Source organism: Stegostoma tigrinum, chromosome 8 (assembly GCF_030684315.1).
Source record: "Stegostoma tigrinum isolate sSteTig4 chromosome 8, sSteTig4.hap1, whole genome shotgun sequence".
Classification (NCBI taxonomy): Eukaryota; Metazoa; Chordata; class Chondrichthyes; order Orectolobiformes; family Stegostomatidae; genus Stegostoma; species Stegostoma tigrinum.
This window is the reverse complement of record NC_081361.1, coordinates 41743249-41768890: the sequence shown is the minus strand read 5'-3', so window position 1 is coordinate 41768890 and position 25642 is coordinate 41743249. Positions and strand designations below refer to the sequence as shown.

At 40.5% G+C, this 25642-nt stretch overlaps 1 protein-coding gene across 4 annotated transcripts in view; it reads right to left on the bottom strand.

The window, feature by feature from the left end:
• The window catches only part of LOC125456066 (zinc finger protein GLIS1-like), a 372527-nt gene that overhangs the window by 202342 nt on the left and 144543 nt on the right, over positions 1-25642 (bottom strand). For all 4 annotated transcript variants that reach the window (XM_048538732.1, XM_048538735.1, XM_048538734.1 and 1 more), the window contains 2 exons: positions 14319-14505; positions 10135-11224 (listed from right to left, as the gene is read on the bottom strand). In XM_048538732.1, the coding sequence (XP_048394689.1) occupies positions 10135-11224; positions 14319-14505 (1277 nt within the window). The remainder of the gene's footprint in view (positions 1-10134; positions 11225-14318; positions 14506-25642) is intronic.

The following is a 25642-nucleotide window of genomic DNA, read 5'->3' as shown; positions in this document are numbered from 1 at the left end:
CCCCTCCTGAAACTGCCAGCAATCAGCAGCCAACAGCTTCTGTATCCCTGCCTCAGAGACTGAGGCTTCTGGCTGTACAGCAACATCAAAAGCTGGGGCAACAGATGAGATTGTTCAGGACTGGAGTAGTGGAGGAAGGCAGGATCGTGGTTGTGGGTCCCAGGCAGACAGGAGACAATGGGATCAGATAAAAGGGCAACAATAATCACCTAGATCCGACAATGCCCATCAATGCTCTAATCACCCTACAATTGGGGCAGTATGAGGCCCATTGCCAACCCGACTGTTTCACTAGTCAGCAAGGTTGACATTGTTCTTGCCTACTGGGAACAAAGTTAATTATGGCAGTCGTTTGAAGAGACACATGTGGCTGTTACATGATAATAAAATGTGAGGCTGGATGAACACAGCAGGCCAAGCAGCATCTCAGGAGCACAAAAGCTGACGTTTCGGGCCTAGACCCTTCATCAGAGAGGGGGATGGGGGGAGGGAACTGGAATAAATAGGGAGAGAGTTCCCTCCCCCCATCCCCCTCTCTGATGAAGGGTCTGGGCCCGAAACGTCAGCTTTTGTGCTCCTGAGATGCTGCTTGGCCTGCTGTGTTCATCCAGCCTCACATTTTATTATCTTGGAATCTCCAGCATCTGCAGTTCCCATTATCTCTGTGGCTGTTACACGACTACTTAGGGTCTTTGCTGGGGCTAGGTTGGGAAGATCAGCCATGGGCCTTTCCACTCAGAACTTTATTTCTAAAGTGGCAGGAAGGGCATTGGTTTCTCACCTGTGTCAACCTTCCCGATTATCTTCCCTTCCCATTACATTTCCCCACTACTTCTCAGGAATGGAAATTTCATCCAATATTTACTTATACTTTAATCCCCTTGCAATAAAGGCCACTGTGCCATTTGCCCTCCGAATTGCTTGTTGTAACTGCGTGCTAACTTCCTGATTTTTTCCAAATGAGTTTATCCAGACCCCTATGAAAATGAATATTTACAAGTTTCATGCCATCTAATGGCATTCTGCTTTTCCATTCATTATTGCTCAGTCACTTAATCTGCTTGTATCGCTTTGCCACATATTTGTGACCTCCTTACAGTTTACTTTTCCAACTAGTTTTTTTATCATTTACAAACTTAGATGCATTACTTTGTGTCTTTTTAATCTGTTATTAATGTCAATTGTAAATAGCTGAGGTCCCAGTGCTGGTCACTGGAGCACTGCATTAGTCAAAACCTTCCAACTTGAAAATGCCCCTTTCATCTCCCTCTTTTCTTCCTGTCAATTAACCAATTGTCTATTCAAAGTAAAACTAACCCCAACTCTTGAGTCCTTTCCTTACTTACTAACTTTGCGTGGTGCCTTATCGAATGCCTTTTGAAAATCCAAATATTCTACATCTACCGGTTCCCCATTATCAATACCGCTAGTTTCATCTCACGAACAAAGGAGTCTTAATGTCCAGCCGAGAGATTTTAGAATGGTGGACGGGTGTGAGGGGCACATTTTGCTCAGTATCTGCCAGCCCAGCAATGTATTGCTCCTAAATGGGATCAGAGCCAATATCAAGCATCCTACCCAGGTCTCAACCTGGGCAAGTTGGTGCTTATTTTGCAAATCTCTTGCATAAGGCAAAAAACATTAAACAATGTTATGATGGGTACATGAGCACTATGTTTGCATTTGTAGATACAGATAGAGATCTCACCCCCCCTCAACTGTGTTAGTCCATGAGTATTATAATTAAGAAGATTGTGACATGGGGTAGTTAGGAGCTAAAGGATTCTGAATGAAAGTGGTTCAAAATCATCAAAGAGTTCCAGTTGATAAAAACCAACACAGCATGATGAATGGGCCTCAAATGCGCATCACAAAGCTAACTTTTGTGTCTTTGTCCCATGCAATTCTTTGGGGGTTTTTTTTATCATTCACTGGCTGCAGGCTTTGCTGACTGGGCCAGTATTTATCACACTTCTTTAGTTGCCTTTGAGAATGTTGCAGTCAGTGTCCTTTTCAAACCACTTTAGTACATTTCGTGTAGGTGCCCCAACAGTGCTGTTTGGAAGAGAGTTCGAGGAATTTGATCGAACAGCAATGATGCGATCACAATACACTTCCAAGTTATGATGATGGGTGGCTTAGAAAGGAACTTGCAGATGGTAGTGTTCCAATGTGTCTACTGCACTCGTCCTTCCAGCTGGTAGTTATTATAAGTTGGAAGGTGTTGTCTAAGAAGCCTTGGTGAATGTCTGCATCTGCAGTCCTTTATTTTTATTTATTGTGGATGGTACACAGTAACCTCCAGGATGTTCATGGTAGACATTCAGCAATGGTAATGCCATTTACTGCTAAGGACTGATGGTTAGATCCTTTTGTTGAAGATGTGTTAGTGGCACTTGTCTGACATGACTGTTACTTGCTACTTATCAACACAACTTGGATATTGTCAATGCCTTCTTGTATTCGGACATTTACTGATTCAGTACCAGAGGAGTTGTGAATAGTACTGAACATTGTGAAATCATCCGTGAACGTACTAATTTCCGACCTTATTGTGGAGGGAAAGGCAATGATGAAATAGCTGTAGATGGCAAACACTATCCTCAGGAACTCCTGCAGTGATGTCCTGGAACTGAGATGACGGACCTCTAACAATTGCAACCCATCTGTCTTTGTACGAGGTATGACTCCAACCAGTGGGTAGTTTTTCCCATGTCTTTCATTAACTCTAGTTTTGATAGTGCCCTTTGATGCCACACTGGGTCACATGCAGCCTTGACATCAGGAGCTGTCATTCCCACCTCCATCAGAATTTCAGCCCTTTTGTCCACATTTGAACCAAAGTTGTTGTGAGCTCACAAACCGAGGAGCCTCTCTTCATAGTTAAACTGCTGCATCCCAGGCAACATCCTCTAAATCTCATCCGCATCCCTCCCGTGCAAACACATCCTTCCCATTGTGTGGTGACCTCAACTGCATGCAGCAATCCAGCTGCGGCCTAACAGTAGTAGGTGTAATCGAAGTAAACTCTTGCATTGATTGTTAAACTTAAATCTGAGATTAACACCTGAGATGCAGTAAAAAGGGAAGTAAACACCTAGTTAAAATATTTCAGCCTTATGCATATGTGATGGAAAACAGCTGAAATTTCAGCAGTCTGTGCTGAAACCATTGTTGAGTGTGATGGCTTTTGTGTGTGGAATTGTATGTCAGTTATATGGACAACACCTCAGTTGCTAACATATGTCTGTTGCCTTCTACTAATTTAAATACTGTAAAAAGGGAAGGTGATAGTCTATTGGTATTATCACTGGACAGTTAATCCAGAGACTTAGGAAATGTTCTGGGGACTTGGATTCAAATCCTGCCATGGCAGATGGTGGAAACTGAATTCAATAAAAACCTTGAATTCACACTCTAATGATGACCATGAATTCATTGTCAATTGTCAGGAAACCCCCTTTAGGGAAGGAAACTGCCATCCTTACCTGGTCTGGCCTACATATGGTTCCAGACCCGCAGCAAAGAGGTTAATTCATAACAGCCCTCTGAACAATTAGGGATGGGCAATAAATGCTGGCCTAGCCAGCGATGCCCTCATCCTGGAAATGAATAACGAAAAGTAAGAAATGAACATTTTTACTAAATGTTTAATGGGGGTTGCTAATTCTTTGTGAATTGATCAGTGAATTATTCTTATTCCGCTTCTGTGTGAGTGCAAATAGCACATGTGTTAACATCGAAACGGTAAGTATAAATGAGCTAGTGAGTATGAAAAAGAACTCCTGGAAAACCAAAGGGTAGCCCCAAAAATTCAGAAAGCATCCTTTAATAACATTTTAAGAAGACCCCTCAAGATGAAAGTAATTACTCCCTGGTTGGGCACAAGCAGAGAATGTATCGAAGTACATCTAGCCCATATCTGATTTACAAGTACATGATGCTGAGTATCCAAAACAGAAATAACATAACTTGTAATAAGCACAAAATAGAATGCTTGAAGACCCAATATCCAGCTTTCTTTGAGAACCAGACGTGGGGCAAAACAGAAAATCCTGACAGGTTACAATATACCTTTGGAGAAAGATAGAAGATTAATACATAGCTCTTCTAATCACTAGTCAGAATGTGAAGACATTACAAATGTTAAAAGGAAAAATAATGACCATGTATATGAGAAAAGAAAAAAGAATGATTTGGAGTGATTAGGGGCAGAACATGAAGTGCTTAGATTATAGAAATGGTAAAGGCATGAAACAAAGGATGCATGCAGTGAGAAGTTAGAGCAATAAAATGTGTATCTCAAACCAAGAGGATTATATGGATTGTCAGAGCAGAATTACAGCAGAACAAAACATGGAAAATCAGGATGTGAGTGGCCCAGGATTATTTTGGATGAAAAAGGCCAGCATAAACCTCCCCACCAGACACATGATGACCCCCACAATCTAGAACTTCCAAAATCCCTAGAAGCATTAGTGTTCCCCTTTTACATCAACAGCAACTACTGTCTGAAAACAATTGGAAATTGTGGTTAAGATCTGAAGGCATTCAAATCAATGTGCGTGCCAGAAGGCAGCATTTTTGGTTCAATAAACTCAGTTTCTCCGACACTACTATTTGTATATTGTTTCAAGTGCCAATAAATTTTATACCACCATCCATAAAATGCCCTTCCTCTCACGCTTGACATGCATTTAAAAGTTTTTTTAAAACAAAAAAAGGATATCTGCAGGATACTGTGATATTAGCTCAATTTACATAGAGTGAAAACATACAGGTGAGAGGTGCCTATATATCTTCTTACCATATTTTTAGCTAGAACCATAGCCTGAACAGAAAAAATTCTTGATGTCTCAATAAGACCATTAGAAATAGGAACTGGAGTAGGCCATTCAGTTCCTCAAGTCTGCTCCACCTTTCTATAGGACCATGGATGATCTGATATTCTTCACATCTACTTTCCTGCACTTACCCTATGACCCTTGATTCCCTGACTGATCAAGAATTTATCTATCTCAGCCTTAAAATATACCCAAGGACTTTAGTTCTTCAGCTCTCTGTGGCAAGGATTTCCAAAGACTCACAATCCTCTGAGAGAATCTTCCTTATCTCAATCTTAAATTGATGTCCGTTAATTCTGAGACTAGACCCAGATTCTCCCATAACAGAAAACACCATCTAGTATTTACACTGTTGAGTCCCTTATGAATCATGTGTGTTTCAATAAGATTACTTCTTACTCTTTCAAACTCCAGTGAGTAGAATCCCAACCTGTTTACCCTTTTCTCATAAAACCATCCCTCCATACCAGGGATTATCCTAGTGAACCTTCTCTGAACTGCTTCCAAAATAATGTATTTTCATAAATAAGGGAATCAAAATTGCTTACAGTACTGCAGATGTGGTTTCGCCTTCACCTTACACATTTGCAATAAGTCTTCCTTACTCTTAGACTCTAAACCCCTGAAATAAGGACTAACATTCCATTAGCCTTCCTGATTACCTGCTGCACCTCTGCTCGCTTTCTGCGTTCTGTGCATAAGTTCCCTCAGTTCCCTTGGTATTGCAGCTTTCTGCAACTTTTCTGTATTTAAATAATATTATTTTCTTGTTCTCCCTTTCAAAATGAACAGCTTCACATTTTCCCACATTATACTCCATTTGCCAACATTTTGTCCATGTACTTACCCTATTAATATCTCAGTAAACTGTTTATATCCCTTTTGAAACCTCCCTTTCACCTATATTGTCATCTGTAAGTTTGGCTACAGTACATTCACTTCCTTCCTCCAATTCTTTAATATATACTGTAAACAGTTGTCATTCCAGCACTGATCCCCATGAAACTCCATTGGTCATTGGTCACCAATCTGAAAAAGAAGTCCTTACCCTCACTCACTGTTTCCTACCCATTAGCCAATTCTCTATCCATGCTAATATGCTACCTCCAAAACCATGGTTTTTTTTTCATATGACTTGAACTTTTAGTTGGTATCTTGTCGAATGGAAGTCTAAATATAACACATCTACTGGTTCCCTTGTATTCATTCTAGTTGAGACTCGCTTGAAAAACTTTAAGAAATTAGATAGAGATGATTTCCCTTTCATGAAACCATGCTGGCGCTATTTGATAAGATTATGACTTTCCAAATGGTCTGCTATTACTCCCTTAATAATTGATTCCAATACTTTTTGAAAGATAGGTGTTATGTTAATCAGCCTATCATTATCCATTTTTTGCCGCCTTTACTTTTTAAAGGGGGTGTCACATAAGCAGTTTTCCAAGCCTCTGGAACTTCTTCAGAATTCAAGGAGCTTTGGAAAATTACAACCAAGACATCCACTATCTCTGTAGCCACCTCTTTTAGGATCCTAGGATGCAAGCTGGGGGACTTATCTGCCATTATCCCCATTATTTCATCTAATTATACCTCTTTAGCGATGGTGATGATATGTACTTCCTCGCCATATTCTTTAGTATTCATGGGATGTTTGAAGTATCTTCCACTGTAACAGCTGATGCAAAATATGTGTCCTCTGCCATTTCTCTGTTCCCCCAAATCTGTTGCCCCGAATCGTTCTCTAAGGGGCCTTTGTCTACTTTGACTTCCCACTTCCTTTTCATATATCTTATTACCAGCTTTCATATTCCTGGCTAGTTTGCCCTTGTAATTTATTTTCTACACCATTATTATCTCTTTAGTCTTTCTTTAGGAATTCTGAATTTATCCCAGCTTCAGAGCTATAACTGACTTTTGTCTCCTCATATGCTTTATCCTTCAACTTACTACTCTCCTTAGCTTCCTTGGTTAGCCATGATTGGTTTATCCCCCTCTTAGAATCTTTCCTCCTTACTGGGATGTATTTGAATACCAAATATCAGTACAAAGTCTATCTTCATTAATCAATCTCCTGGTCTAATTTTTGAACGCATTTGAAACTCTCACATCCCACATCTTGGTAAATCTCTGCTGAACCCTCTCCAGCTTAATAATTGAGGGCTAAGTCTAGTTGGGATATTGTTTGGAGGGTCATTGAGACTCAAAGGGGCCAAATGGCCTGCCACACTGTTATGGCTCTATGTTACAAGACTTCACTGGAGCAGGTGGGATGTGAACACAGGTCTCCTGGCTCTGAGGCAGGGACACAATCACTGCACATCAAAAGCCCAATTAATTCTGAGTGAGCTTAAGTCAATCAGGGCAGTAGGAAGAGCACTAGAACTGGCCACAGTATCACTTGGCTCAGGCAGGTTCCCACTAATGATAATATCCAGCAGCTGCTACTAGAAAGTGCATTTGTGGTAACAAAGATTCAAGGAAGCAACAGGATAAATGGTAATGGCCTGCCGTAACTTCCAATCTGGACTTGCATATAAAGGATGACCACTTTGGCACGGTAGCAAAGACTGTCAGAATCTGCAGAATCATATCCTAGCAACCAAGCTATTGCCCTCAGGAAACGAAGAAGTGGAGGGAAATTAGAATTGCAAAGTTAAACGAATTCTTACAGAGAATATGATCCGTTGCCATGACTGTGTTTGTTACCCAATACAGTCCAACTTGAATGTTAACCTGGAATCTGAACTATTTGGTCAGAGGAAACTAATGAGACATTGGAATTAAAACTCCAAAGTCTTTTAAAAATCAATTTAATCCCATTATTATCCATCAAGCAACAGTTTCCATAAAGTAACCAGGAGTCAAATCCTCTCCCCATTCAAGGGGAATTCTCTCATTTAAACAGCTGCTTCACATTTAGCTAGCTTACGATATTGGGACAAACCCCTTGGCCAAAGTAACAATCAGCTACTTACAGACTATTAGTTTCTTTATAGATTACCTATGTTTTTTTCAGCTTCTACAAACAGTATTATTAGAAATTGCCCTGAAATTCAGTCAAACGACATTAAATTTGTTGCTTTTTTTCCTCTTAATTGGCTTGAGGCAGTAAAATGTTTGAAAGGAAACCACATAATTTATCCTATTTCATGTAATATCCTGTCATGTTTTATAGTTAATCTGAATGTTATTGTAATTTTATTTAATTCTGGTTTCGTGTACAATATCATTAAATCAAACATCCAAGAAAAACATTGATTTCAGCCAACTCTGACTTTAAAATCTTTGAGGTAATTGTTGTGAAGTTTAATATTATTTGATAGACAAATTAAGAGTTGGAATGTTAGCAGTGAGCTAAATGCTCCTTTTGTTTTGATAGTGACGGCCCCTGTTGCACTTTGTGGTGAAGAGGCAACATACCCTCACTCTCTGACTGCTCATAAATCTATATTAAATATATCTAGACAGGCATCTAGCTGGCACAGGCCTTCAGCAGCCAAGACTCCAGCAAACAGAAGAACTGACATTACTTTATGAATTACAATGAAGCTAAATTTTTTTACCTTCCCCTATAAGCAATGACCCTTGCTTAAGTCAAAACAATGATTGCTGGCAGGCGCTATTCCATCATGAGAACACCAACTTCAAGTCAAATTCTACCCTTGTGTTCAGGCATAGATAGAAAGACAGAAACACACGTATACACACACACACACACACACACACACACACACACACACACACACACACACACACACACACACACACACACACACACACACACATTCCAATATTAGACAATAAAAGCAGGAATGCCTTCTGCTTTTACAACCACAAAACAAGATATTGAAGTCAGCTATAGCATCTCTACTATCATCCCAAATGAGATCTGCTAACACATAGCAAGTCTGGGCTTCACCTGTGTAGTATAGCTGCTCAATTCATCAAGGTGTTGGATTATCAGTAGGAGGTCGGTGGGTGGGACTGCTCACTCTTTTTATCATTTCAAACAAAAATATGATGAAAGACATTCTGAAATATTTTGTGTAGCTCTTGTTATAAAGTCTAATGAGAATTTTACTGAGTCTAAGATTGACATGTTAATTCAAACTAAGCATGGCTTACGTTGGGCAAAAACATTCTCCTTCTATGGTAGTTTAAAGATTGTCAAAGTAGTACAAGCAACATGGGTAATAAAATGTGAAGCTGGATGAACACAGCAGGCCAAGCAGCATCTCAGGAACACAAAAGCTGACGTTTCGGGCCTAGACCCTTCATCAGATGAAGGGCCTACGCCCGAAACGTCAGCTTTTGCGCTCAGATGAAGGGTCTAGGCCCGAAACGTCAGCTTTTGCGCTCCTGAGATGCTGCTTTGCCTGCTGTGTTCATCCAGCTTCACACTTTTTTATCACAAGCAACATTGGCATCAGTTGCAGCAATGCATTAATCCAAAGTCATTGCGGGTGGGAAGTGCCAACCCCATACAATGACATTTACTGACGGTTTTAAAATCAAGAAACTGGTCAAACTAAAATGAATGATTAAAACAGCTACAGAGGCAACCAGAAACACAACACTGCTACAAATGTTTCAGAAAAAAATCTTAAAAAGCTGGAAATACTTAGCAGGTCTGGAAGCATCTGTGAAAAGTGAAACAGTTTACGTTTCAGGTTTGTGGTTTTTGTCAAATTGCAACTGAAAAGCTGACATAGTAACTTCCTTATTCAACCGAGCTGAAGCCGAGGGCTCAAAGTGTAAGAAATTGCTGTTGGTAACCATGTCCATTCACTCCATTAGGCAGTATGTGGTAACAATCCGGAGAATTGTTGCAGTGCAAAATGCTGTAATTGAAAACTTAAAAAAAAGTTATCAACACTATCCAAAGGGTCCACACTTTGTACCTACTAATCTGCAAATGTTGTGTGTCATGTGGTCAGTATGTTCATTGACAGAATGCATAACAGGAAAAACAAAAAGCAGGCAGATTCTTATAATGAGATATATGTCTGAACTCATCCTCTCAAATTTTCATACAGCTGCCATTAGTTAAAGATCAGTAATCACCATTAGTTTACTGCAATCTGTCATAGATCTCAAAGTGTGCTCTCAAGGCACATATAAATTTGGTAGGGCAAAATCTAATTCTATCTTGCTGGGTAGTCTCGATATTTCAAATTTAAGAGACATAGTAGGGCTCATTTCTACTGCCAGCAAAAAGCCTCAGGAAATTAACCAAAACAACAGTATCTGTGTCATACTTTAGTGGAACTGCAATGACAACTAGGCTTACCATACACTTGTTTGGCTTCTCTCCTGAATGAACTCTCATGTGTATCAGAAGCTTGTAGCGAGCATTAAAGGGTCTGTACCGCCTCACGCACCCAGCCCAGAAACAAGTAAAGTCCTCTCCTTTACGCTGGTCAATGTGCACTTTCTCGATGTGTCTCACTAACTCCTCTTGCTGGTCATAGACTGCGTTGCAATCTATCCATCGACAGATCTGCTTCCCATTGTTCTTGGGCAACTCATTTCCATCATCAATCTGAATGTGTCCGTTGGCCAGCAGCCCATGCAAGTGGTGTATGTTCCCATGGGACTGACCAAAATGCTGCTGGGAATGATATGGGGGAGGTGGCCCGTGGTGTTGCTGAAACAGTTTTGTATCATTCGTATATTCATCAATAGGTTCATGCTTGAAAACGTTTATTTTATGGCAACCATCTGCCACTCCATGTTGAACAACCATATTGCCTATTACTAGTCCAAGGTCCATGTTATCCTCAGTTTGTTGCAAAGGCACAGGCTCAGCTTCAGTACCTTCTTGCTCGGCACGGCGTGTTGGGAAAGAGGACAGTGATGATGCAGGAGAAGTCAAGTTACACTGGCTGTCTAACACAGAGCAGGGCTGTGGACTGCAGTTCTTTCGAGCTCCTAAATGCCCAATTCCTCCAGAAAGAGGGAACAGACCATTGGGACTGCCCCTCATTCCATTGACACATGCAATAAGCGATGTTGGAGAGGTGCGAATAATTGCTGTGATGTCCAAACCTTCAGCTGAAAGGGGTGATATTGACACCGACCGTTTCTTTGTATTGACTGGCTGTAACTTGGCCATGTGGCGAGCATTACCACTTGACATAAAGCCCAGGGTGGAGCTGGAATCATCATTGAAGAAATATGATGAATAAGAACTAGAGAAGTTGCTGTTCAGTGACTCAGATTCTGAAGGCAGATTGTTGGTATCCCCAACCTCAGAATGACTGGAAACTGTTTCGCTCTCGGAAAGGAGATGTGACCATTCCTGTTTTATCTGTATGTTTGGAAGGTTTTCCCCCAAATGCATACCATTGGCAGCCAACGAAGTTTGAGAGGTGAGAGGCCTGAAACAACAACAGCCATAAACATACTGAGACTTCATTCTAACATAAATAGATATAAACATAATACTCTTTGCCAATCATTTGCTCTATTGCAACCAAAGCTTTGTTTTTGTTTCATAAGTCCCTTTCAGAATGAGGGTATTCCCAAAAAAAATAGATATAATTAATATTTCTGAATTTTCTAATGTCTTCTTTCTGTGAAAGATATTGAATATTGCATCACTATGGGTTCCGTAAAAATTATCAAAATGATCAAAACCAAATGGTAGTTTATCTGTAAACTGTATCAGCTTGTTCTAAATCACAATAGTCATAATAATAAAATAATGCTCCTTCATCCATTTACAGAATAGCAATTGGCACTCTTTGTAATTCTTGCATTCTTCTGAAATGAGATAGCACTCTGGTGCTTTTGAAACACAATTGTTTCCCACAGAAAGTGTAAGATTTCCACAAATGATGAGATTAGCGAGTGTGATACAGAGCCAGACAAAAACAAGCAATGTCCCAAGCATAGCTTCTGATCTGTCCAGAGTTAATTAATCTTACCCTGGGTAGCAGGAAGAGGGGATAGCTACAATTTATCTCGGTATCACTGAGCTAAAAAGGAAAAAATTACCAGGATTTCTCTTCTGTGAACGCTATATGACTCCTGTGTTGGTGTGAAAGTGTCGGCAGGAGTTAATCTAGGCAGCTAAATCCATTGTGGTCAAACAGCACTTGTCATCCAGGGGCACACATGAAGAATAGTTCCTTGGGTGTTCTATATGGTATTTGCATAATGTTACTTGTAAAACAGTTGACCCCTGTTGGGAAAAATTGTATTGTAGCATTGGTTTTTTTTGCTGATGGGCTATTAGGGGGAATTATTGCTGGTTAGGTCAGCATTTATTGAGCATCTGTAATTGCCCTGGAGAAGGTGGTGATGAGCTATCATATCCAACTGCTACAGTCCATGTGGTATGACAGATTCACAGTGTTGTAATGGAGGGAGTTCCAGGATTTTGAACTACCACGTGAAGAAACTGCGGCACATTTCCAACTCAGAATAGGGTGTGGTTCAGTGCTGATCTGCAGCTCTTGTCCTTCTATCCGGTAAAAGCCACAAGTTAGAAGTCACATCTTGTGGATGGTATGCATTGCTGCCAATGCGTACTGGTGACGAAGGAAGGAAATAGTGAAGGTGGTGGATGGGGTGCCAACTGGATGGGATGCTTTGTCTGGGTGTTGTCAAGGTTACTGGGTGTTATAATGAGCTGCACTGTCCAGGCAAATGGTTAGTATTCATCACAATCTTAACTTGTGCCTTGTAGGTAATGAACAGTTATTGGGCATTGGGAAGTGAGTCATCAACATACAATTCCTAGCCTCAGACCTGTTTTTGTTGCCACAGTATTAAATGGCAAACCCAGTTCAGTTTCTGGTCAATGGTAAACCCCAGGATATCCATAGTCGAAGATGCTGAAATGGCAATGCCATTGGACATCAAGATTATATGGTGAGATTCTGTCTTTCTGAAGATGGTCATTAACTGGAACTTGTGCAGTGCACGATTAGTCCGAATGTCTAAAAACAATGCCAAAAGGGACTGGTCTGAGAGAGTGAAGACAGCATGTAAGGGAAGAGGCCCAAGAGTCTCAAAACAACATGAGAGGGGACACATTTGAGAGAGTGACAACATCACAAGAGTTTACGAGGATGAAAACAGCACAAGAGGAGAGAGATTCGAGAAATTGAAACCAGTATGAGGGGAAGAGACCCAAGCATCTGAGATCAAGTGAGTTTCTCCTGCTTGTTGGTTCTCTCTTCACCTTCTGTAAGCCCAGTCTTGCCGACATTCCCTCGAAGCTGCATTGCTGCATGCTCACATAGCCATTCCATGCACAGCGACTGGCATTGGAACACCGAACACGGCTGGTGCACATGGAGCTTGGAGGCCTATGCAGCCAGAAAGAAAATTAAAGGGAACACTGAGTCTTGCAGCTTTGTGGTTTAGGACATGACCAGCTTGGTCTGTAGTGACCAAGCTACTCATTATGATAGATACTGAAATCCAGATTCAGTTCCCTTGCCATCCTTAGTACTTCCTCCAACTAGTGTTCATGATCCAAAATGGGGAGAAAGATGGCAATTAGCAGATTTCTTTACCCATGGTTGATCTGATGCCATAAGACATGATAGAGGCAATGTTGAGGATTCTCAGAGCACCTCCTTACAATCTGTACACCTACATGCGTACACCTCTGGTGGGTCTGCCTGGATAGAACAGGGCAGGAACAGTAATGGTGGTGTCTAACATAATATCTGCAAGTAATTATCCATGAGTATGATTATGTCAGACTATTGCTTGAATGGTCTACAGGAGGGCTCTCGCAATATAGCACAAACCCCAGATGTTATTATGAAAAATTGGCAGCTTCACAGGGCTGGGTTTGTTTTTGTTTCTGATAGCTAAGTAGAAACCAGGTATATAGGATACAGACAGTCTGTTCCTTTCTATAGACATTGTAGCAGTTTTCATACAACTGAGTAGCTTGCTAGGCCATTTCAGAGGAGCAGGTGGGAGTGAACCACACAAAAGCAGTTAGGTAATAACACACCAATATTTTGTTAGTTGTACATAACACAAAGGAAAATTGATGCTTCATATAATTTAAATTAAACTTAAATTTAAATTTTCCTAACAGGTATCTATCAATCTCACTCTTTGACCAAGATAATAAAATGTGAGGCTGGATGAACACAACAGGCCAAGCAGCGTCTCAGGAGCACTGGCCTGCTGTGTTCATCCAGCCTCACATTTTATTATCTTGGAATTCTCCAGCATCTGCAGTTCCCATTATCTCTCACTCTTTGGCCAGTTTCACAAGTGTATTATATAGAGTTGAGTGAAAGATGCTTAAAAAATTGCTACAAATTCAACTTGGAAGTTACTTTAAGTCAGCACTTCCTTTCAAAGTGACCAGCAAGCCTGTAAATATGCAGGAGTTCTACAAAATCAGAAAGGAAGATAAGTTCACAGTTCAGTTCAGAACCTTCATCCACATGCAGATCTTTGACACACACAGAATACATTACAGCAGCAGAAAATAACCTGGTGTCGGAGTGAGGGGCAGTCAGCCTGGTACTGCCATGGGATGAACTCGGGTCTGTACTGATATGATTTCCTGAATGAATCACTGGCTCCAATCTGGCTGTTGCTATTGGCTCATTCCTCATGGCATGGTTCATTTCATCTCTCTTGCTGGATAGAACATAACATGGGCTGTATCCACCATTTGCTGTAAGAAAATTAAGAGCAACCAGTGTGAGATTTCTTGCTCCACAGAAATCCAGAAATAAAACCACTGCAACCTGCACAGCTACCCTCACCCCATCCCCCTCTCTGATGAAGGGTCTAGGCCCGAAACATCAGCTTTTGTGCTCCTGAGATGCTGCTGGGCCTGCTGTGTTCATCCAGCCTCACATTTTATTATCTTGGATTCTCCAGCATCTGCAGTTCCCATTATCACCTACACAGCTATGTCTTGGGTTTATGGCTTACTAAGAAAGTTTGAGATAGTATTAACATGAAAGAACAAGGGTACCAGTCTGCAAAGATGAGTGACAGGTCAGAGATTGGATACAGTATAAAGAACAGCAAGAATGACTGAAAGGCTAATGACAGCGGGGGTGGTGGGGGAGGAATTAGAGAACAATAGAAAGTGAGCTTGAAATGTAAAAACACTTAGTAAGAGCTTCCAAGACATTTTGAAAAGCAGAGTAAGTAAAGTGAGTGTTAGTCCTCTAAAGAATGAATCTCAGGAATTAGTGATGGAAAATAAAAAAAAGTGAATGAAATCCACAGTTATTTTGTGTCTGACTTCACGATACAAATAACATCCCAGAAATACGTGTGAATGAGATGGTGAAAAGGACAGAGGAACTTCAAACAACTACAATAACCACTGAAATGGTGCAGAGTAATTTTTTAGAATGAAAAGCTGAAAAGTCCCTATATGGATTTCAACCAACATAATCAGAGACACCTCCCACCCGTTATACTCTCTTCCACCCTCTTCCGTTGGGCAGAAGATATAAAAGTTTGAATTAACGTATGAACAGATTCAAAAACAGCTTCTTCCTCACTGTTAGCAGATTTTTTAATGGCCCTTTCAACTGTTAATTCTGGTCTCTCTCCCTGCACCTTCTCTGCAGGTATAACACTGTGTTCTACACTCTGTTCTACAATCCTTATGCACTTTCTATGAGAAGATCTGCCTATTTATCCCACAAAACAACAATTTTAACCAACAAACAAACAAACATGATAGAGTCTGAATGAAAGTGGCTGCAGAGAATTTTAGATCATTGGTTAGAATTTTCCAAAATCCCCTAGATTCTGAAAAGATATCAGAGTGGAAAATCGTAAATAACACTCCATTGCTCAATAAGAGGAGATGGAAACTATGAAACCCCGGGGCAGTTAGCTTAACATGTGCCATAGGAAAAATGCTGCCATTCAATTTTCAGGAGGTTAACGGCGGACTTAGAAAATCTCAATAAGAATCGAAAGAACTGCATTTGATGGAAATCTGAAATAGAAACAGAAATTGTTGGGAAATGGCAGCAGGTCTGACAGCACCTGTGGAGAGAAATCAGAGTTAATGTTTCAGGTCCAGTGACCCTTCTTCAGAAGCCTTCTTTAGAAAATCACAACATCATCATGCAAAAGCAAATTGGTTTTGTGAAAGAGAAATAATGTTTAACTAATTTATTAGAATTCTTTGACAAAGTGGCAAACAACATGGATAAAAGGAAACTATGTATGTGCTGTACTTATACTCCCAGAAGATATTTGAAATCAAAGGTTACTGTACAAAATAAAAGCTCAAGGAGCAAGGGATAACATACTAGGGTTATAGCAATATACAGCATGGAAACAGGCCTTTCAGGTCTAACTCGTCCATAGTGACCAGATATCCTATATAAATCTGAAGAAGGGTAATTTCTGAAGAAAGGTCTAGACCCGAAATGTCAGCTTTCCTGCTCTTCTGATGCTGCTTGGCCTGCTGTGTTCATCCAGCTCTACACCTTGTGGTCTCAGATTCTCCAGCACCAGCATTTCCTACTATCTATATAAATCTAGTTTCTTTTGTCAACATTTGGTCCATACCTCTCTATACCCTTCCTATTCATGTACCCATCCAGATACCTTTAAATTTTGTAATTGTACCAGTCTCCACCACTTCCTTTAGCAGCTCATTTCAAACATGCACTACACTCTGCATGCAAAAGTTGTACCTTAGGTCCCTTTAAATGTTTCCCATCTCCCCTTAAACCCATGCCCTTTAGTTTTGGACTCCATCACCCTGGGGAAAAGACTTTGACTATTTGCCCTATCCGTGCCCCTTATGATTTTATGAACCTCAGCCTTCGATGCTCCATGGAAAATAGCCCCAGCGTATTCAGCGTCTCCCTACAGCTCAATCCCTCCAAACCTGGCAACATCCTTGTAAATCTTTTCTGAACCCCTATAAGTTTCACAACATCTTTTCTATAGCAGGGTGACCAGAATTGCAACCAGTATTCTAAAAGTGGCCTAACCAATGTCCTGTACAGCTGCAACATGACCTCCCTTCTCATATACTCAATGCACTGTCCAATAAAGGTAAGTGTGCCAAATGCCTTCTTCACTATCCTATCTACCTGCGACTCCACTTTCAAGGAGATGTGAACCTGCACTCCAAGGTCTCCTTGTTCAGTAACACTCTCCAGGGCCTTACCATTCAGTGTATAAGTCCTGCCCTGATTTGCCTTTCCAAAATGCAGCACCTCATATTTATCTAGATTAAACTCCAGCTGCCATTCCTTGGCCCATTGGCCCATCTGATCAAGATCCTGTTGTACTCTGAGGTAACCTTCTTCACTATCCACTACACCTCCAATTTTGGTGTCATCTGCAAATGTACTGACCATACCTCTTATGTTCATATCTAAATCATTTGTATAAATGACGAAAAGCAATGGACCCAGCAGCGATCCTTGTGGCACACCACTGGTCACAGGCCTCCCGTCCGAAAAGCAAGCCTCCAACACCACCCTCTGTCTTCTACTTTCAAGTCAGCTCTGTATCCAGATGGCTAGTTCTCCCTCTGTTCCGTGTGATCTAACCTGGCGAACCAGGCTCTCGTGAGAAACCTTGTCAAACGCCTTAAGTAGTCTATATTGATCACATCCACTGCCCTGCCCTCATCATTCCTCTTTGTTACTTCTTCAAAAACTAACATGGACAGAGGATTGGTGAGCTAGCAGGAAGCAGAGAGTAAGTGGAAATGGATCATTTTCAGGTTTACAAGATTTGACAGGTGGAATGCCAAGGGGTTTAGTGCTAGGACCTCAACTGTGTATAATTTATATCAACTCAGGGACCAAAAGTATGGTTGCTACATACGTATATACACACACACACACACACACACACACACACTCAGAAATATACACACACGGTACGAGGAATAAATTCTGGAGGAGACAGCAATACGGTAGTATTGATTAGTATACCTGAACAAGTATTCTGCTTTTGTCTGATTACCTCAGAATGTAAGAGAAAACTGAAGCAGAATTTTCTTTCACGAGATTTAAAGTTGGGATACAGTCCATTGCAGGACAGACTTGGAGGGCCAAACTGCCCTTTCTCATTCCATTCTTTCTTATGTAAATAAATGTAACTTTTAATGCTGTCAAGGGTTTTAAAACATCACAGATCGCACGGTTAGAAAGTATATTAATAGCCATACACAAATAGAGGGAGCTTTTCAGAAAAATATTTAGCGTAATTTTTTAAACAACATTATTTTGGGAAAATTATTCTGACTTCAGACATGTGATTGGCACAGGGCATAAAGCAGCTACATTGTAACACAGGAATAGGTTTTTCTGTTCATTAACAGCCAGAGGTGCTGACTTCTCAAAACAAAAATCAATCTAGCTGTAACAGAGCACTGTGTGTACAGGGCCTGCGCGCTCCAACAGTTCAGAGGAATTGGCAGGTCACACAGTAATTTCATCATGGCACCACGCTAGTTCATCAAAGTATGGTGCCTGTCAATGAAAAGAGGCTTGTGTCTGCAACTCAATTTGGGGTGCTAGGGATATAGCCAGCATCCAACTGGCCCAACTGAAATGTTTCAAGTTACTCTGGAAAAACACTTAAAATGCAAAACACTTAATGTATTTAGCAATTAATAAATATAAAAATAGTCATGTCAACAATCCAATACACGTATTTCATACTGATATATTTGTCATTTTTGTGTGGATTGTTGGGATGTGAGTGTCATTGTTGGGGCCAGCAATTATTACCCATCCCTAAATACCCTTGAGAAAATGATGGTGACCTTCATAAGCCACTGTAGACAATGTGTGGTGTATGTTCCCTGTGCTTTCTGTAATGGCTTGAAAAGTAACCTGCTCAGGCATTTCAGAAGTCAGATAAGAACCAACACTTTTGCTGTGGATGTGGAGACATATGAAGGCCAGATCGAGTCAAGATAGCAGGTTTCTTCCTCTGAGAGGCATTTATGAACCAACTGGGTTTTTATAATAATTCAGAAACTTCATAATTACTTTTGAGATTAATATTTCATGACATTTATTAATTAATTGATAAATTCCACCACCTGGCTGCAGCGGGATTTGAATTAATGTCTCTAGAACATTAGTCTTACTGCTGGGTTACTAGTTATGTCATACCATGCTACCATCCCTTGTCTTCACCAGAGCAACAAGGATAGCTCCACACAGGAGACAGTTAAGACAGATTCAGAGTGGGTGAATATTGAAGCTGTTTTCACACTCATGAATGTTTCTACCGTACAATTTTGAAAATATAATCCCAGAAATCCTCCAGTCAACCTTTTCTTTAGATTTTTAAAACCTAAATTTTCCAGCATTTAACAATTAGAACATGATTTTAGCCATGTCAGCTACTCTCCCAAGAGGCTTGGGCTGATAAATGGCAAGTAACTTTTGTCTCATATAAGTGCCAGGCAGCAATCATCACCAACAGGCGTGAATATAGTCATTCCCCCCTGGATGTTCAACGGCATTGCCATGACTGAATCCCCACCATCAATATTCTAGGGGATACCAAAAAGCTTTCAAAACATTGTGGCTGCAAGAGCAGATCGGAGACCAGGAAATAGTGTCATAGAGAAGTTCAGAAGGGAAACAGACACTTCGGTCCCAATCATCCCATGCCGACCAAATGTCCTACATAAATCCAATTCCATTTGCCAGCATTTGGACCATATCCCTCTAAACCCTTGCTATTCATACACCCATCCAGATGCCTTTTAAATCATACCAGCCTCCTTGTTCTGGCAGCTCATTCCATACATGCACTGCCCTCTGAGTTAACAAGTTACCCCTTAGGTCCCTTGTATATCTTTCCCCTCTCACCGTAAACCTATGCCCTCGAGTTTTGGACTCCCCCATACTGGGGAAAAGACTTTGCCTGTTTACCCTATTCATGCCCATTATGATTTTATAAACCTCTACAAGGTCACCCCTCAGCCTCTGATGTTCCAGGGAAATACCTCCTATGTTCACATCCAAATCAATTATGCAGCAAGTAGCTCAAATGACCCTATGCTTGTCCACCATCTGCAAAGTCAAGGGGGAAGAATGATGGAATAATCATCACTTGCCTGGATGAGTACAGCTCGTTAAAAAAAATTGATGTTATCTAGTACACAGTTCAGTTCAGTGATGAAGTTCAGTTCTGATGAAGGATCCCGATTCGAAACTTTGACTTTCCTGTTCCTCTGATGCTGCCTGACCTGCTGTATTCCTCCAACAGTTCAGGAGGCAACTCACCACTACAATCTTTAGGTCAGTTTAGGGTGTACAATAAACGTAGGCCTAGGCAGTGTCACCCACATCCGCAAAAGAATAAATAGAAACAAACTTTCACCTATCACTTTGTTATATCAAGATTTGACTATACTAACATTTTCCTGACCTTCCTACATTCCAACTCAATAACTTGAAGCCATACAAAATTCTGCTATTGTGTTAAAATCCCATTCACTCATCTCCCTACCTTCATACTGATTGGCATCAGCTCCTGCTTAGGAGATGCCTTGGTTTTTAAATTCTCACCTTTGCTCTCAAATACCTCTGCAGCCTAGCCCCTCTCTACCATTGTAATCTTCTCTGACCAACAAGCTCTGAGATATCTGTGCTGCTCTAATTCTGACTTCTTGAATATGTCCGGTTTTAATCATTCTACTACTGGTGACTATGCTTTCAGCCACCAAAGCATTAAAGCTCTAAGTACCCTCCCAAAAACTCTCCAACTCTATCTTGCTTTCACCCTTTAAGATAATATACAAAAATACCTCCTTGAACAAGATTTTGGTCATCTACCTAATATCTCCATTTGTGACTCATTTTCTTTTTAAATGCCCCTGCGAAGCACCTTTTGGGCATTATATTTTGTTACAGATCTTATATTAATATAACTTGTCGATGTTGGCTGGCCAAATCTCCTGTCTGGCTTTTTCCAATTGCATTGTTACAAGCTTTGCCCATCACTGAGCTTAATGATTTTAATTAAATTTGAATAAGACATCAACAAATATCTCCTTCTGGATGCAGTGGTGTTATCTTAGCAGAGTCAATGAGTGAAGACAGTCATCTCCAATTCACATTTTCATCCTGATTTAGAAATGTAGAGGGTAGTCCTATGCCTTCACAACTGCAGACCCAAAATCCTGCCCGATACCCCCATTGCAGAAACACCATCACTAAAAATTCTTGCACTAGTTCATGAAGACTCACATCAACCTCTCAAAGTAATGAGGGACAAGTAATAAAAACCAGCTTGCCACATTCAGAGGGTAACTTTTTTTTAAAAACTCACCTCAACTCTTCCTTGATGGTACTTCCCAATTTGGCATAAAGTCAACATAAAATCCTGGTGTGATAAAGCCTAGTGACTCTTGTATTCAGCTGCTTCCCATCTCAAAATGGACATACCACTGGTGGTAATGAAGCAGACAAAGAAAGCATAGCAGCTGCAGAACACACCAATGCTTTGTGACATCACAATGTTGTAATACACTACGGATTCTTCCACATGAGGAGAGAATCATATGACGGAAGTCACTTCCACCACCAATGTTATACAAAGATCACAATCTCCTGCATATTTTCACTAATTTACAATTCCTCATAATTCTCTTGGCTTCCTTCAGTGGGGAAAGTTATAGCAGTTGAGCTGTCGCAGCAAACCCCAATTCAGTGAATGCCTTCTATTAAGACTATTGGATTTTACAGTTTTGCAGACAATGCTGTGTTAAGTCAATATAATCTAAGCAGCCAGGGTAAGATAGTGTTATTTAACACATTTTAGACAAGTACTCAAAATAACAACCATCTTAGGATGACAGGCAGAGGAATGAGAAACTTCACAGTGTACACTGAGGTTCCTCTTCTAAAGCTAAGGCTAAGCTTGTCAATGGGAAAAAGATGAATGAACTACTACTCCACACGCCTGGAATGTCCTAGGTGCTTGATACTGCCAAATTTACTAAAATGTTCCATTCCAAGCATGATGCCCTTCAGCTTACGAGTTCAAAGACTGACCACCTAATAGAAAATTGTGACAAAAGAGGGGAAACATTGAGCAATTAAGCACTGTCTTTTTATTCCTGAGACCTGAGTTTGAATCCAGCCAACACAGATGATGATGCTTCCATTTTTTTCTATGTTGCCCTAGATATCCTAGTTGTCCAGCTCCTGCTAAAAATTATTCAGCAGCTCATTGCTGTCAGTTGAACAATTTCACTGAGGAAACATACAAGATTGTGTAAGATATAGAAAGAAAAGTACAATTTTCAGTTTGGAATAGGCGGTTCAAACACAGAACCATCTCAGTGCTGTCACAAAGCACACAAAGGAACAAATGACTCAAGTCCCACGTAACATCATTCCTCATTTCAACTCTGCTTCTTTTACCACCATTCCATCAATCAAAGACAGTTTACTCAGAAAATGAAGTTACACTTCTGGGACAAATTGTCACTTAATTATTTGCAACAAGCACAGGGAAATTTACATCTTTTCCAGATTTTCTCTTTTGTACAACTGGTTCCTTATAGAATAATAAACGTTTGGGTTTATAAGTCCTATGCTCTAGGTGTTTGCCATTTCCATGGTTTTCTTATCTTAATTTCTAGATAACCTTCACAAAAAAAACTTTCATTCATAGTTTAGAACAGCTAATATGGTTCATGATACTTGGCAACGTAACAATATTAATTTCAATTGAATCCAGCCTCACTTGGCTTCAGTCCTGTTCATTCACCGGTTAAATCGGAATTGTCTGGCCAAACTAATTTTGAGATTTTCAGAGCCTTCCATCTAAAAAAGATTTTCCCACTGATACAGTCAGTATCCTGGCCTATATTTATCCCTAAACTAAAATTAAAAAAAAACATGTCCATTATCCCATTGCCATTTGTGGGATTTTGTGCTTAAAATTGTTCGTTGCGTTACCTACACTATCAATGTTGACTACACTCAAAAGTGCTGAAGTGGCTTAAAATGTTCTGAGATTATAATAGGAACAATACAAGTGTGAGTTCTTTCTCTTTCTTTCTAAATGCACTATGCAATGTGATACGGACTATGCAGACATTCTGTGCTCACTTAGCTCATACCAGCTGACACTGCATTTTGAACACTGCTACCCTGTTCAATGTCACCAGCCCAGGGAGGATGACAATCAGCTCAGGCAATACGGAGACCCTTCACAAAATCTGTCAGGCACGTGTCCTTCCGGAAAGTGCACAACTGCACGTAGTTTGCCAAATAACAATGTCTATTCTCATATTTGAGGGAAGGGCAGCATGATGGCTCAATGGTTAGCACTGCTGCCTCACAGTGCCAAGAACCCAGATTCGATTCCACCCTCGGGCAACTGTCTGTGTGGGGTTTGCACATTCTTCCCGTATCTGCATGGGTTTCTACCAGGTCTCTGGTTTCCTCCCACAATCCAAATATATGCAGGCTAGGTGGGCTAGCCATGCTAACTTACCCACAGTGTTTAGGGATGTGCAGATTAGGTGTGTTAGTCATGGGAACATAAGGTTACAGGGAAAGGATAGGGGGATGGTCCAGGTGAAATGCTCTTCAGAGGGTCGGTGTGGACTTGTTAGGCTCAAGGGCTGTTTCGACACTGTAGGATTCTATGATTCACTTGGTGTAAAAGTAGAGAATGACCAATGCCCACAGTACAGTGCACAAAACATGATTTGTAGTCAATGCAGAAAGTTGTCAGTATAGAATGTTGACATACATTAAAAGTCTAAGCCCTGAGTATTATGTAATTACATGACTGGTTTCTCATCTATTTTGATGCAGTACAGAAAATTCTATAGTCCCAAACAGGTTAAAGTTCAATAAATTTGAATCTCCCAAACTTTGAATATTACAAAATACAAATCAACAGCATAAGCACAACACCCTGTTTACACATACGCTGTGAAACACAGTAGACAGAGACTGTTTTGTGGGACTGAGGGTTTGAACTGCACAAAGAATAAAATGTAAGATTTACCAAGTTTTTGCTTCTTCAGGACTTCTACATTCATCATTTTTCTGAACTTCACTGTTAGAAGTCTGCCTTGCAGTCTATCTTTTGAATTCATTAACTAAATTTGACAATAAATCACAGTCAGTTATGATACAGTCAGTTTTTAAAGGTTGACCTATTCCCCATTATCTTTACCATTGAAAAGCAGAGGTAATTTGATCCATTGTAATAACAGAGAGATGTAATCATAAATCATTTAATTCTGCCACTAAGGTTTTGTTCAAAATACACATATTTTACAAAAATAATTATTCATATCCTAACTGGACTCCCTGCAGCATGCCCCACGAACAAAAATAAAAATGTTCTATTGTCACTTGTCTGCCATTCTGTCAGATTTTTTGACAGCCATCAATTTTTCCATCAATGCCGCTCATAGTCTATTGACACTAACCCACTTACTCATTCTCTCCCTATTTTTAAGAAAATTAATCTTTTAATCAATCTAAATTTAGTTGGAGTTGTGGATCTTCCATCAAATGAGTACATGTATGTATAAACATTATTTTACCTGATCTCATTCTTGGCTTGATTCCCTGTTACTTATCATGTAATCTAAGAGACCAGAATAAATGCTGGCATATTTCACTGGGCATTCACTAACCAAATCACAGTACACTCGGTCTCATGCATTGCAGCCAGAATATATTGTGATGGTGTGTTAAAACCCTGGTCTGGATTGCGTGGCAGAGGCAAACCTGGGTTTAAGGAGCACCATGATTTGGGCTTATAGGTGAGCAAAGGTCAGACTTCACCCAGGGAGGGATAAAACAAGGGAAGAGTGACCTACGAACTGGTGTATAGAGCAGGACTAGCAAAGGTCTTGAGGAGTGAAACATATTTTGGACTGGAGAGAAGAGCAGACATGCAGGCCTGGTATTTTCAGAGAAGTTAGGGATGATGCTGGTTATCAGCCAGGAAACCCAATAGAACTCCTTTACATCAGGTTCTCCTGAATTGGAAAGGACCCATGGAGGAGACTGGGACTGTCCAGGAAGGGGACTGGGGGCTGGGGGAGAAGGGAAAAGGGTTGCAAGTGACCATGGAGGAGATCGAGATGTATCAAGGAGTTTATAGGAAGACTGAAGGGTAAAGGTGGGGCAGGGAGGAGATCACTGTCCATTAAGGACATAGGAGAGTATCAGGGTTTGTGGAAGGCGTGGTTCAAAGCCAACTTTGTAGTCAAAGGAAGCAAATCTAGTCCTGTTGCATGGCTCACAAGTAGCGCTACAGATGTATTTAGCTGCTCTGCCCAACAGTCCTCAATTCACTCTGGCAGCCAGTGTTAAAATTGGAACACAAATAAAATCTTAACCATACACCTTCATCAAGATATGGAATAAAGGGACGCATCTCCAATCCCACTCAGCTACAAGGTTTTACTTTTTAACTTTCCACCACTCAAACGTAACAAATTTGGGGATTAAAATCATCTCCATCAAAGCCATGAGAGCTAAGTTTCCTGTTTTGAGATTGGGACCGAGGGACAGGCAGGAAACAGCAAAAGGCTAACAAGTGTGTGGTCAGCAAGCTAAAAGTAAAGAAGCTCACACACCTGCCTCAGAATAGAAAGATCAAGTTCCAAGATTAGCCCTAGAGTGCTGAGCCTGGCCTAAAGCAGGAGCAAATGTTATTGCTGTTTTTGTTGTGATGTTTGTATCTGACAGATTATGCCATATGATCCTTTAGGACTCAATTAGCTTTTGCAACATTCAAACAGAGTTTAGCACACCAAACAGAACCAGATTTTGCAATTGTATCAATACCTTTTCATG